At 41.3% G+C, this 13,725-nt stretch overlaps 1 protein-coding gene and 1 non-coding gene across 3 annotated transcripts in view; both read right to left on the bottom strand.

Moving 5' to 3' along the window:
• LOC131238839 (probable terpene synthase 2) overlaps positions 1–13,725 on the bottom strand; it is an 85,748-nt gene that overhangs the window by 30,738 nt on the left and 41,285 nt on the right. The window contains exons 6-7 of one of the 2 annotated variants that reach the window (XM_058236438.1): positions 12,860–13,108; positions 12,316–12,729 (exon numbers count right to left, since the gene is read on the bottom strand). The exons of the other annotated variant lie outside the window; for it this stretch is intronic. Coding sequence (XP_058092421.1) covers positions 12,436–12,729; positions 12,860–13,108 — 543 coding nt within the window. The 3' untranslated portion in view covers positions 12,316–12,435. Of the gene's footprint in view, positions 1–12,315; positions 12,730–12,859; positions 13,109–13,725 lie in introns of those variants that run through there. 2 annotated transcript variants of the gene reach the window in all.
• Positions 159–265, bottom strand: LOC131222068 (small nucleolar RNA R71). The gene has a single exon (XR_009159780.1). It is a non-coding gene; the product is annotated as a small nucleolar RNA R71 (small nucleolar RNA).

Below are 13,725 nucleotides of genomic sequence, written 5' to 3'. Positions count from 1 at the left end.
ATGTATCTGAGGATACAATTAGGCTGAAACTCTTTCCTTTTTCCTTAAAAGAGAAAGCTAAGACATGGTTACATTCACTGCGTCCTAGATCCATTGGCACATGGAACGACATGCAGAGGGAATTCATAAAAAAATTCTTCTCACATCATAAAACGATTACCCTCAGAAAAGCGATCATGAACTTTGCCTAAAAGGAAGATGAAACATTCTTCCAATGTTGGGAAAGGTTCAAAGATTTGGTCAGTTCATGCCCACAACACGGATTTGAAATGTGGCGCATTACAAATTTTTTTTATGATGGAGTGACATCTTCCATGCGCCAAATGGTCGAGACAATGTGTAATGGAGAGTTCATTAATAAAGATGTTGACGAGGTATGGGATTACCTCGATAGTCTTGCTGAAAAAACACAATCATGGGACTATTACCCAATGACGAACACCACGTCTAGGCCGACTCAATTAAAGGAGAAAGGTGGATTATATCTCTTAAAAGAAGAGGATGATCTCAAGTGTAAAGTGACTACGCTCATAAGGAAAGTTGAGGCCATGGAAGGAAAGAAGGATAATGTTAATGAAATTGTTTGCGGTATCTGTGATTGCAACATTCATACAACTGAAAATTGTCCTACAATACCCGCCTTTCGAGGAGTGTTGAATGAACAAGCTAATGCCGTAAACAACTACCAAAGACCTTTTACTGGACCTAACTCCAATACATACAATCCTGGTTAGAAAAATCATCCAAACTTTAGTTGGAGGAATGGACAAACGGCTACTCCTCCAGGTTTCTTCAATCAAAATCCAAATCAAGTAAAACCTCAAGAGGAACCGGTTCAAAATTCCATACAAGAGCTGGCTCAGGCAATGCAAGGAATTACAGATTTTATGCAAAAGATAGATTCTCGTATGACGGTTATAGAAAAGGGGATGCTTCCTGCACAACCTCTCCCCAATCATAAACCGCAGTACGAGATTAATGATCCCAGCTCTTCAAATCAGATGGGGCATGCTAAATCCATCACCACTCTCAGGAGTGGAAAGATCATTGATAAAACGCTTCCGGTTAGGCCTGAAAAGCCTCATGAACCAGAAGAGGACAACAATGATGGATCTAGTGATGTCCCACAAAAATTAGAACCGGAACTTCTGGAGAAGCCAGTTGCTCCATTCCCCCAACGGTTGGTTTCACCAAAACCTCTCTCTAACTCTCTGGATATCCTAGAGGTGTTGAAACAAGTGAAAGTCAACATTCCTCTACTTGATGTCGTGAAACAGATTCCTTCATATGCCAAATTTCTGAAATACTTATGCACGACCAAAAGACGGAAAATTATTCAAAAGAAAATCTTCTTGACTGAGAAAGTGAGTGTCATCCTGAAGCAAGACGTGCCGCAGAAATTCAAGGATCCCGGTAGCCCAACCATATCATGTGTAATCGGGAACCATCGAATTGATCACGCACTTCTTGACTTAGGAGCGAGCGTAAATCTGATTCCCTACTCGGTATACAAACAGTTAGATTTGGGTGAGATAAAACCCACCCTGACCACACTACAACTTGCTGATCGCTCTGTTCGTGTACCAAGAGGGATAATTGAGGATGTGTTAGTCCAGGTCGATAGATTTTACTACCCCGTAGATTTTATCATCCTGGACACCGAACCCATCAATAACATGAGCACTCAGATTCCTGTCATTCTTGGTCGCCCATTCCTTGCCACGTCAAATGCAATTATCAATTGCAGGAATGGTGTCATGACTATGTCTTTTGAAAATTTGACATTGGAGTCAAACATTTTTTTCAATAACGGCAGCAACTCAGAGGATGATGACGATTTCCACGACATTAACATGATTGACTCTTTCGTGGAAGATACGACACCTCTGACCTTATCCTCCGACCATTTAGAGACATGCCTGGCCCACTCCCATGATTTTGATGATGACATGCTTAGGGAGACGTGCGCCTTGCTTGATACTGCACCGGTACTTGAAGTTAACCGGTGGAGGCCACAATTTGAAGAATTACCACAAACCGATGTAGTGCCTCTACCGTCTAACCTCAAGCCGCCAAAGCTTGACCTAAAACCTTTGCCCTCTGATTTGAAATATACCTATTTAGGTCAAGATGAGACATACCCGGTGGTGATCTCTGCCCACCTAGAGAAAGAACAGGAGAGTATGCTCATAACTACTCTCATTGAGCATAAAGGAGCCCTGAGATGGACGATAGCGGACCTCAAGGGAATCGATCCCTCGATTTGTACTCACCGTATATATCTTGAGGATAATGCAAAAACCGCTCGGCAACCACAACGTCGACTAAATCCAAACATGAAGGAAGTGGTTAAGGCCGAGGTTCTTAAGCTATTGGACGTGGGTATCATATATCCTATATCTGATAGTGAATGGGTGAGTCCAACTCAAGTGGTCCCTAAGAAGTCCGGAATCACCATCGTAGCCAATGCTAATAATGAACTCGTGCCAACTAGAGTCACTACTGGTTGGAGAATGTGCATTGACTACAGAAAGTTGAATACCGTCACGAGAAAAGACCACTTTCCTTTACCATTCATTGATCAGATCCTAGAAAGGTTAGCTGGTCATTCCTATTACAGTTTCCTTGACGGGTATTCGGGCTACAACCAGATAGAGATAGCCCCTAAAGACCAGGAAAAGACCACATTTACATGTCCCTACGGCACCTTTGCCTACCGAAGGATGCCATTCGGACTATGTAATGCCCCTGCCACCTTTCAGCGATGTATGCTGAGTATCTTTTCTGATATGGTGGGGCAATATCTAGAGGTCTTCATGGATGATTTCTCTGTTTACGGTCCATCTTTCAGCAAGTGCTTGGAAAGCCTTAAATGTGTGCTGAAAAGATGTGAAGAAAAGAACTTGGTACTTAATTGGGAGAAGTGCCATTTCATGGTTCAGAAGGGAATTGTCCTTGGGCATATCATCTCGTCCAAAGGAATCGAGGTAGATAAGGTAAAAATCGATCTTATCTCTAACCTACCTCCACCCAAGAACATCAGAGACGTGCGATCCTTCTTAGGACACGCAAGATTTTACAGGCGATTCATAAAGGACTTTAGTCTCCTCTCTCGTCCTTTATGTAATCTTCTTCAAAAGGATGCTCTGTACGAGTGGACTGAGCAATGCCAGGAAGCTTTCACCAAGCTTAAGGGCACATTAATCACTGCACCTATCATGCAGCCACCCGACTGGAGCCTTCCTTTTGAGCTTATGTGCGACGCTTCTGATTATGCTCTTGGGGCAGTTCTAGTCCAGAGAAAAGATAAGAGGCCCTACGTCATTCATTACGCAAGTAGAACTTTAAATTCTGCCCAAGTGAACTACTCGACTACGGAAAAGGAACTCCTAGCCGTAGTGTTTGCTTTGGATAAATTTAGGTCCTACCTAATCGGATCCAAGATCATTATCTACACAGATCATGCGGCACTTAAGTATCTTCTTTCTAAGAATGATTCTAAGCCTCGCCTGATACGATGGATCCTTCTACTCCAAGAATTTGATTTGGAAATTAAAGATAAAAAGGGAGTAGAGAACGTAGTGGCCGATCACCTTTCTCGCCTTAATACCTCTGATTCTCTTGAGGCGACCCATATCAATGATATGTTCCCTGATGAACAACTGTTCAGAGTCTCCCATTCTCCTTGGTTCGCTGATATTGTTAATTATCTTGCCACAGGTTCCATACCGACACAGTGGACTGCGCAAGATAAGAAAAAATTCTTCACCGAGCTGCGCAACTTTTTCTGGGATGATCCTTATTTATTTAAATATTGCCCAGACCAAATCCTAAGGAGATGTGTACCAGACGATGAGCATCAGAGCGTCATCTCCTTCTGTCACTCACAGGCCTGTGGTGGTCACTTTTCTGCTAAAAAGACCACGGCCAAGATTCTGCAGTGTGGCTTTTACTGGCCCACTATGTTTAGGGACACTCATGAGTTTTGCAAAGCTTGTGAGCGTTGTCAGAAATTGGGAGCATTGTCCCGTTGAAATATGATGCCTTTGAATCCCATCCTTATCATTGAAGCATTTGATTGCTGGGGCATCGATTTCATGGGACCATTCCCTCAATCATTTGGAAATCTGTATATTTTGCTCGCCGTGGATTATGTCACTAAATGGGTCGAAGCAATTCCGTGTCGAACTAATGACTATCGCATGGTCATTAAATTTCTAAAAGAAAATATCCTTTCTCGATTCGGAACGCCTCGAGCCATCATTAGTGATGGGGGCTCACACTTTTGTAATAGACCATTCGAGAGCTTAATGAAGAAATACGGTATCTCTCATAAGGTGAGCACCCCGTACCACCCGCAGACAAGTGGGCAAGCTGAGATTTCTAATAGGAAAATTAAACACATTTTGGAGAAAGCGGTTAACCCTGATCGTAAGGATTGGTCAATCCGATTGACCGATGCCTTGTGGGCATATCGTACTGCCTTTAAAACCCCTATTGGAATGTCTCCCTTTAGACTTGTCTATGGGAAAGCTTGTCACTTGCTTGTGGAGCTGGAACATAAAGCGTACTGGGCGATCAAAAATCTTAATTTCAATCTGGACAACGCTGGCTCACTACGCAAACTTCAATTGAATGAACTTGAGGAAATCCGGAATGATGAGTACGATAATTCGAGAATTTACAAGGACAAGATGAAAGCATTTCATGACCAACACATTTTGCGCAAATCATTCACGCCTGGTCAGAAGGTCCTTTTGTACAATTCTCAATTACATCTCTTTCCGGGTAAGCTTCGATCTCGTTGGACCAGCCCTTACATTGTTGTTACTGTTTTTCCTCATGGGGCCGTCGAGATAAGAGATCCCGACAATGGCAAGGAGTTTAAAGTCAATGGACATCGATTGAAACCATTTGTTGAGAAATTTGATTCAGAGGACATGTCTATGCCCCTGACTGCTCCTGTTTACCAGGATTGATCTCTTAGTCTGATGGAGGTACAGGTAGGTTTATCGCTTTCATAGGACTAGGGTAGTTGCTTTATTTGTCTGGCTGAAGACGGTAAACTTTGCGCTCCTGGGAGGCAACCCAGCTCTTCATTTCATTTCGTTAGTTAGTTCAATGTTTGTGGGTAACATTACTGCAAACCCTCACGAGACTACAACTCGTCTACTAGGGGCAACCTAGGGGTTTAAAGGCTTGTTGCATATGCTAAATGCAATCGAGAGTACCTGTGAAAGTGGTGTAGGTAGGATTTCATTTTTGTTATCTTTATTTTATTTTATTTTTGTTGGTTTCTCTCTTGTGTTGACCCGCTCTTACGTAGATATCTTTGGAAAGCCTCTTGATTCTTTCGTCCAGGTACTATCTTTCCATCACTCCTCCTATATTTCCGTTATCCCATGTGCATTGCATGTTTATTTCTTTTACATTGAGGACAATGTAGATTTTTGGTTGGGGGTGGGAGATTAGGTGACCTAATCAGCATTTTCTTGGTCTTGAGCGAAAATTGTGAAAATTTTAAATTTTTCTGGAATTTCGTATGAATTCAAAGTGATTTTGATGGCCATCTGGGACACTTGGAATTGCAAAATACATGATGTTGGTAATTTATAACTCTTGGATTCAGAGTTTGAACTATTAATCCATGATTAAAAGTTTTAAACATTAATTGAATCATAATTTTACATGTCACATCTCGCTTACACATTAAGGTCTCAGTTTGATATTGAAGGATTTACTTGGTACTCACTAAGCATGAAAGAACCGGCCTGAGAAAATTGAAAGGATTGGGTGAATAATCTTCACCATGGGTTTGCTCCCTATAGGTGAAGATTTGATCTCCCAAAGTAGTCGACGGAAAGGGGTGGGCAATGGTCTTCATCATAGGTTTGCTCCCTATAGGTGAAGATTTGATTCCTCCCCTTGGCGGTATTTTAACGAAAAAAATATATATATATATCAAAGGTCGATCAATGAAAAGATGATCCATGAGAAAAGTCTGAGTTATTATGAATTATCTTAGTGTTTACCGATAATATCATGAAATTAAGAAGTGAACCTTAATGATAAGCCGAGATTACACGATACACCCATGGAACTCAATATTTAGAATCGTTCTAATTAATAAATTAATATTTGAGCTTGATTATGAAGTTTACCATGAGCTTGATTTCAGGAGAAAGTAATGCCAACCTTCATGAATCTTAGAATTCGAGTATCTGAATTGTTTTCATAAATCTCTTGAGTTTGTAGAAATTTTCCTGTAATTCTCAACTTATTTTTCGCATACCTTGCTCGGGACTAGCAAGATGCCGGTTGGGGGTTGTGTTGAGGGTCAAATATTGCATATCAGACCCTATTATTACCTGGGTTTTCAAACATGATACTGTTTAACGGCTCGATTTAAATCGTGTTTGTGCTGCAGGGCGTGTTTACGAACGATTTAACAGTCTGAAGTCACCAAGGCAAGCGACGGACCCTAGGAGACCAAGATCGACAGATTTGCACGCCAGGGATCCATGAAAATCGAGGAATTGAAGCTCAAGTGGCCTGAAAAGTGTCCAGAATGCAAGATCATAGGGTTTTCACCATCTGATCAGTTCGAAACTCCATACGTGGCCTGAGGACCATAAATGAACCGTACACGTAAAATTTCATCCATTGGATCGCTGTAGAAGTGGCCCAACGGACAGATCAGCCCACAATTTACTGATCTGGGGCCCACCTGATCTCTGGATACACCTCATCTTCGATCTCAATGCCTTAAATCATGTGAAGAACCAGATGGACGGTGCAGATTTCTCACAAACTTCATACGTGGACCCCATATGAGACGAGCGTGCATGGTGTACATGTGCACTGGCCGTGCACGGCAACGCAGAGCTCGGTCAAACCGTCTCTTGACCGAGCTCTCCCTCTTCAATTCGAAGTCTTTCCTGCGGAAGAAACAGAGGTTGCGGGTGAGTCTTGTGGCCCACCACCGTGATGCAATGAGCTGATCCGGACCGTCCATCAGAAGCCCATGCCCCCTATCATCCTCGCCTAGATGGCGGAATTTCCAGAAACAGCGAGGGTCAATTTTCGACCGTCTAAACGGAAGACTGACGGTGAATTGAAATGATTCACGGTCCACCACGAATCTGCTCCGAAACCAATCAGGTTCCACTCATTTTTCGGGGGGGAACTAATGGACGAAGTGGATTTCTCATTGGACTCCGAACATGGACCCCACGGCATTCGCTGCAATCGCTAACGCATAAAACGCCATGCGTCCGAGAAAACCGGCCGCTGTAGGCTGGTTCTGTGACCCCGATCACGATCGGATTAACAATCCAACCCGTTCATAACGTAGAGGAGTGAAAACCAGTCAAACCCATGTTGAATTTGGGTAATATCATACTGATAAAATCCCGCTACAAAGGCCACAAGAAGATTGCTCTGCAGCGTTCATAAATGTGCAGCATGATTGATTCCGTGGACCACACCAGATCCAACCCCAAACCGTCCATCTCCTATCAGAATTGCGAGGCGCATCTAATGGACGTGGCGGATCTCTCCACCGATGCTGATCTTGTGTCCCAGCAATCTCGCTAACGCAAGATGGGCAGAGTCCCACGAGGAGTCTGCTGCAAATGGTGAAGCTTGGAGGCAGACGGCTGCATAAGAGAGAGAGAGGCTTTGGACGTGGGGGGACCAGGATATAAGGGAAAACAGAAAGAGGAAAGAGGGGAGTTCTCATTTTGGACGATTGAAGGGGTTTTTCGGCTGTAACGGAAGGAGGTTTTGCTGCTGTAACGGACGGAGGTTGGCTGGAAGCTGAAACGTGAGCAGGGAGGGCTGCTGGAACGAGAAAGGGCTACTGGAACGTGAGAGGGAGAAAAAGACTAAGTGTTTTCTTCTTTTCTTTTCGTTTTGTTTCATTTTCTTTTCCTTTGTATTTGTTTTAGGTTCAGGCCATTCATGTGTGGCTAAACCTCTTAGCTAGGGCTAAGAGGTGAAGCCTGTAGCGAGATGGGAGATTATATTTTGTGCCTGTAATTTAAAATTCATAAACTGAATGTGATTTTAGTTGATTATTAAAGGAATATTTTTCTTAGTCTTTAATGGTCTGTTGTGACTGAAATTACAATGGGTTTGCAATGGCTTTGAGTATTTCTTTCTCCTTTTATGTTCATGACGTCAGGAAGCCCTATTGTTCACCATCGTCTCATGGGCATGGTCGGATGACGGTACTCTTCCTAACTTTCATGGCATGTTGATTGGTTGGTAATTAGTTTAATTCTTTTGTTAACTTTGTCTCCTGGGCATGGTGTGGTGATGGAATCCATTCTAATTCATATACCTTTCATCTCTTTAAAATTATATCAGAAGAAGTTCAGTTTAAATTTCATGATTTTTGAAGCAGGCATAAGATCTCCCTGATCTCTACAAGTGGATCCTCTGAATCCCTAGTTTCCTTCCTCTGAATTCCTTAAAGTTTTAGATAATTATTCCACATTATTCCTTAAACTCTATTTGGTTTAGATCACATCTTAGTCTAGTTCTAGTTCTACTTGGTTTCAGATAACGTACAGGTTTCAGTCCCTGTGGATTCGACCTCGGTCTTACCGAGTTTATTACTACATCACAACCCTATACTTGGAGAGTGAACATCCCACCATGATGTAAGTGTTTTATCTAAGCCATTTATTATTTTTCGTATATTATTTTAATATATGATATGAAAGATGAAGCAGGTCCACAGCTTGAGTGAGCCACACCAAAGGATGCTACAGTGATAATGACATCCATCGTTGAAACCTTTCTAAGGGCCACTGTGATGTTTTTTTACCATCCAACCTATTCATTAGGTCATGTAGATGTGGATGAAGTGAAAACACAAATGTCAGCTTGATTTGAAACTTCTCCAGCTCTCAAGAAGTTTTTAACGGTGGACGTTCGATCCCCACCTTATGGTCCAATTAATCATTAGACTTGCTTCTTTTATTAGATCACACCTTAAATTATCTAAAAAAACTGATGGTCGGTGTCGATCAAACACATAAATCATGGTGGGGCATAAAAAAATTTCATAGGTTAAAGGTTGATTTTGTATTGCGCAAACAATTTAAAAGAAAAAATTGCCGTAGTAACTTGAAAGGAGTACTTTAAGAAACAAAAAATTTTTGTTTAATGAAAAATCACAGAGCACATTCTGCGTTCACCATTAAGCCAGACTCCCATCATGGAAAGAATTCAGTGAAAAACCACTTAGCGCTTTCCGTGTTCCATGTTAACAACGCATTAACAAACACGACTAAACACGGAAAAATTTCCCCATTCGGCGTTAAGTGCAAAAATTCAGCGTTAACAAACACGGCCTTAGCCCAAATATTGTAAACTCGGATCTGGCCTCGCAAAATGGTCTTATCTGGGCAGAAATTTTACCAACAAGCTTGTAATGGTTCCACTTCAAATCGACACCAATTTTCAGCTGAATCAAACAGAGATTAGGTCACATCAGTCCACTTCACCCAAATAATGTGAACTCAATTCTAGTGTTGCAAAAGGGACCCATTTGGGCTGAATTTTTGCTGGCAATCCTGTCCTGGTCCGATGAATTTTGACACCAATTTTCAGTCGAATTGGATGAAAATTTGGCCACGCCAGACCACTTCACACTACTTCCCCCAAAAGTAGCCTGAATAATGTGAACTTGGTTTTCGTGGTGTAAAAGTGATCCATCTGGTCTATGATTTTACTGGCAAGCCTATAATAGTCCGATTAAGCTTGGTAACAATTTCTAGCCAAATGGGACGGAGATTAGGTAATGTAAGATGATGTCACATACCTCACCCGAACCTAGCCAAAATAATGTGAACTCGGTTCCGGCGTCACAAAAGGGATCCATCTAGGCCAGAATTTTATCAAAAACCTTGTACTTGTCTAATGAAGCTCGACACCAATTTCCAGTTGAGTCAGATGAATATTAGATCACATTACCTGAGCTCGATCAATGTGAACTTAGTTTTGGTCCCTCAAACAAACCCGATCCTCACCCATACTTCTTCGAAAAGCATGTCATGGTCCAATGTAGATAGATACCAAATTCAAGCCGAATCATTTGATGGTTAAGTCATATCAAACCACTTAATCTCACTTCAGTACTCCAACAAGCCTAGATTAATCTGAACTTGGGTTCAATTCCTCAAATCGACCCCATCCACCTCGATATTTCTCTATCAAGCATGTCGTGGTCTAACAAAGATGGACACCAATTTCTAGCTGAATTGGACGAAAATAAGGTCACATCAGACCACTTCATGCTTTTGACCCCACCTGTTGCACATACTATTTAACTCGGGTGTGGTAGACATTCGTTGCACACTTTTTCAATGAGTGTGGTCCACTTGATGTTACGATTTGTTTCTTTTTTTTTTTTTTTTACTCAATACATAATATTTTCTACTAAAATATATGGATGAAGTGGATAAAATACATAGATCATGGTATGCCGGTCAAAGTTTATGATTGTATGCATATAGTATTGAGTTACCATGCACAATCCTTACACCTAATGTCCAACAGATTAGATGAGGCATGTACATTTCAAAACTAGTGTGGCCCTTACTATGGCGACCAACTTGATGTATATATTCTATATTAGATGAGGCATGTGCATTTCAAAACCAATGTGGCCCTTACCATGGCGACCAACTTCATATATATATTCTGTATTTATGTTGTTGATCCATTTTTCTATCTCATTTTATACCACTTCCCAGAAAGTTAGGAAGATCCAATAATGAGGTGGACCATATCATGAGAATCAAAGATGATTAACCATTATTGTCACACAAAGGTTTAAGAATAATCTAATAATTAATTTTCCCTTCTTTTGGCATTATGTGACCTTATCCATGGATTGAATTACAAGTAACACCTCCACAAATATTAATTTGTTCCTTTTAAAAATTTTAATGGTAAAGCGCCCAATCTTCACTATTTTCATATAGTATGGTCCATTTAAGATTTGGTTTTTCTTAATTTTTTTGTTTCATGTCCTATAATGACCCGTGGAAATAGAAGGACAACAAGGATATAGAATACACACATAAAGGTGGGCCCTGCAATTAGGGCCACATCATATTTTGTGGAGTTAGTGTCTAACCAAACTCATTATATCCCGACTATAGTGGCATGAACTATCCGCACTCACATACCATTTTGAAAAATTAAAAAATATGATGCAGATATAATGATAAGGTGGACCATTCTAGCTATATTTTTTCTTCTGATGGTTTAGATATAATCAAATGTTCATATTTCCAATGGTCCAATAATCATTAGAATAGCCTTATTTTGGGCCAATGAGCAAAAAGTATGCAAGAAAATAGATAGACGGTGTCGATCTCTAATATTAATAAAAGTGGGCCCCGTTTCAATCTTAAAAAGGCAAACCAAATATGGTGGCAGACCGGTAATTTCTTAACTGTAAAGGGGCAATAGTATGTAGAGGTTTTGTTGACTTCCATGGAGGAGCTTCCCTTATTTCTATATTGACAAAAATACCCTTGTCAGAATTGACGAGGGGTTGGTATGACTCCGCCTCTGTCGTGGCCCACCTTAGATCTTTTAGATCATTTTTCCCAATTGGTATCAGAGATCTGAAAGAGGAGATGGCTTACCTTGCTGAAGACCCATTGCTGTATATTAGGATGCAGAAGTCTTCATTTCCTTTACACCCTTTAGGGAAGACGAGATGGGGCTGTAGCTCTCGTCGATGGTGTTGGATTAGGGACCCAGCACTGTTTTATACATGTGAGGGCAAGGGAGATTGAAACCTATCAAAACTCCTCTCCCTAAACACTCCACATGAATTGCAATCCCAGTTGCACTTTAAAACTATATGTTATAGTTCTAGCATGCCACTCCTATATGAATTTCTGGATGTATCTCACATAGTGAGGCCCACTGGTGCACCCAATCACATTATCCTACCCTTAGGATAATTTAGACCCTTGATCAACACGGCCCACCTTATAGAGTTCTTACATTTTCCCCACAGAGGAAAGCCTATTTGGACGCGCATGATGAAAGGATTGGATGCCATGAACAACATACAAACTATAACATGAAATTGTTTGTAAGGTAAGCTTAACTCACACTTGTGAGTGGTAGATCCGGCCTCCCATTTCTCTCTCCCTTCAAATCTCTCTACCTTTTTTCTATCCCCTCCCCGCTCCACGTGTGTCACACATGCTATATCCGAGTACATAATAACACACCATTAACCCAACACACACTTTAGAGAAGGACACATAAATGTAGATATCTATAGAGAGAGATTATTTTAATTAGTTAAGCACACAATACCATGCACATCACATTCTCTCACTCATACATGATAAGATACCGTCTCTGAAAATATAAGATAACAACATAATCCATTTCTTAGACAGGGATGGAATTTACGAGTACTGCAGTGATTTTGACTTTTGTTTCCCCTCTAGAATCAGTGTATCCATCTTCATGCATATATAAGGATTCTATCACCTGTGTCAGATTGATGACTCGTGCAATGAGAGGCATCGGGATCGGGGTTGGCCTAAGGCATTCTTGGTTGATGTCTTTCCAAGCCATTGCAAGCATTTCACCGAACTTGTCACAAGCTTCCTGCTCTGATGCACCATTCTCATTCATGTAGCATTGCACAGCTGAAGCGACATGTCCTCTCTCTTGCTCGAACTTCACATATCCAAGGAAGAGAAATGTCATAGGTGCTTACTGAAATTCACAACTCTAATAATATCATAGACAACGGAAGACCTTGGTGTGCCGTGAGTGCATGTGCCTGAGGGAGAGAGAGTGTGTCTACCTTGCCTGATTGTATGTCATTCATAATTCGGCCAATGAAAGAGGAGGACCTGATGAGTTTTGGTTCATTCCTGGCCCACTTAAAGGCCTCCTTTGTGGCTATTTCTCCCATACCAATGAAAGAAATTAAGGTGAGTGCAGGATAGCCGCTGGAAAGCAGTGTAATGCGCAAATACTCCTTTAATGTGGGCATGTATCCACCATTGAACCATTGGACCTCAACAAGGTAGGCTCCTGCCAATTCTTTCACCTGGGATAATCAAACAAATCGAACCATTGAAGACCACTTCAGATAGGTGTAACCATTATAACTTGAGGAATTATATCTAGCTTGTGGGCGCTCATCAGGAACGTTGATCTTGGGGATAGAGTAGGGTGCTCCACCACGGTACAATACAGTGGCCGGTTTCTAACCCCGGATTGCATTCTTAGATGGACATGAATCGTTTCTCATTACTACCATATAGATTCTATGGTCTTACAATCATGCTTCATAGATGATCCTAACCTTGGCATTTTGGATGCATGTGAACATGAACCATATATTAAGAAGTTACTCTTCAATGTTCCATGTTCATCTGTGTATACAATCACCCACCACAAATATTTCTTCCAATGGCCTCTGTAGCATAGAATCCAAAATGTGAATGGTTTAGATCATCATCTAAGATGCAATCAGGGATTGGAAACCAGGCCCATATGGTAACTATGGTATGGGAGCATCGTGCTCTATCAAAACCTGTTAGCCGTCCAATATGTGGGTTATAAATGATCAGTTAATAGAAAGCTGAGCAACAAGATATGAACACGGGTGAACCAACTGCAAGAGCCAAAACTCACACTAATCGGGCAGTTAATTTGTCATCA

This window comes from Magnolia sinica, chromosome 1 (assembly GCF_029962835.1).
Source record: "Magnolia sinica isolate HGM2019 chromosome 1, MsV1, whole genome shotgun sequence".
NCBI classification, from domain to species: domain Eukaryota; kingdom Viridiplantae; phylum Streptophyta; class Magnoliopsida; order Magnoliales; family Magnoliaceae; genus Magnolia; species Magnolia sinica.
Note: the sequence above shows the minus strand (reverse complement) of the source record. Positions and strands in the feature narration are given on the sequence as shown.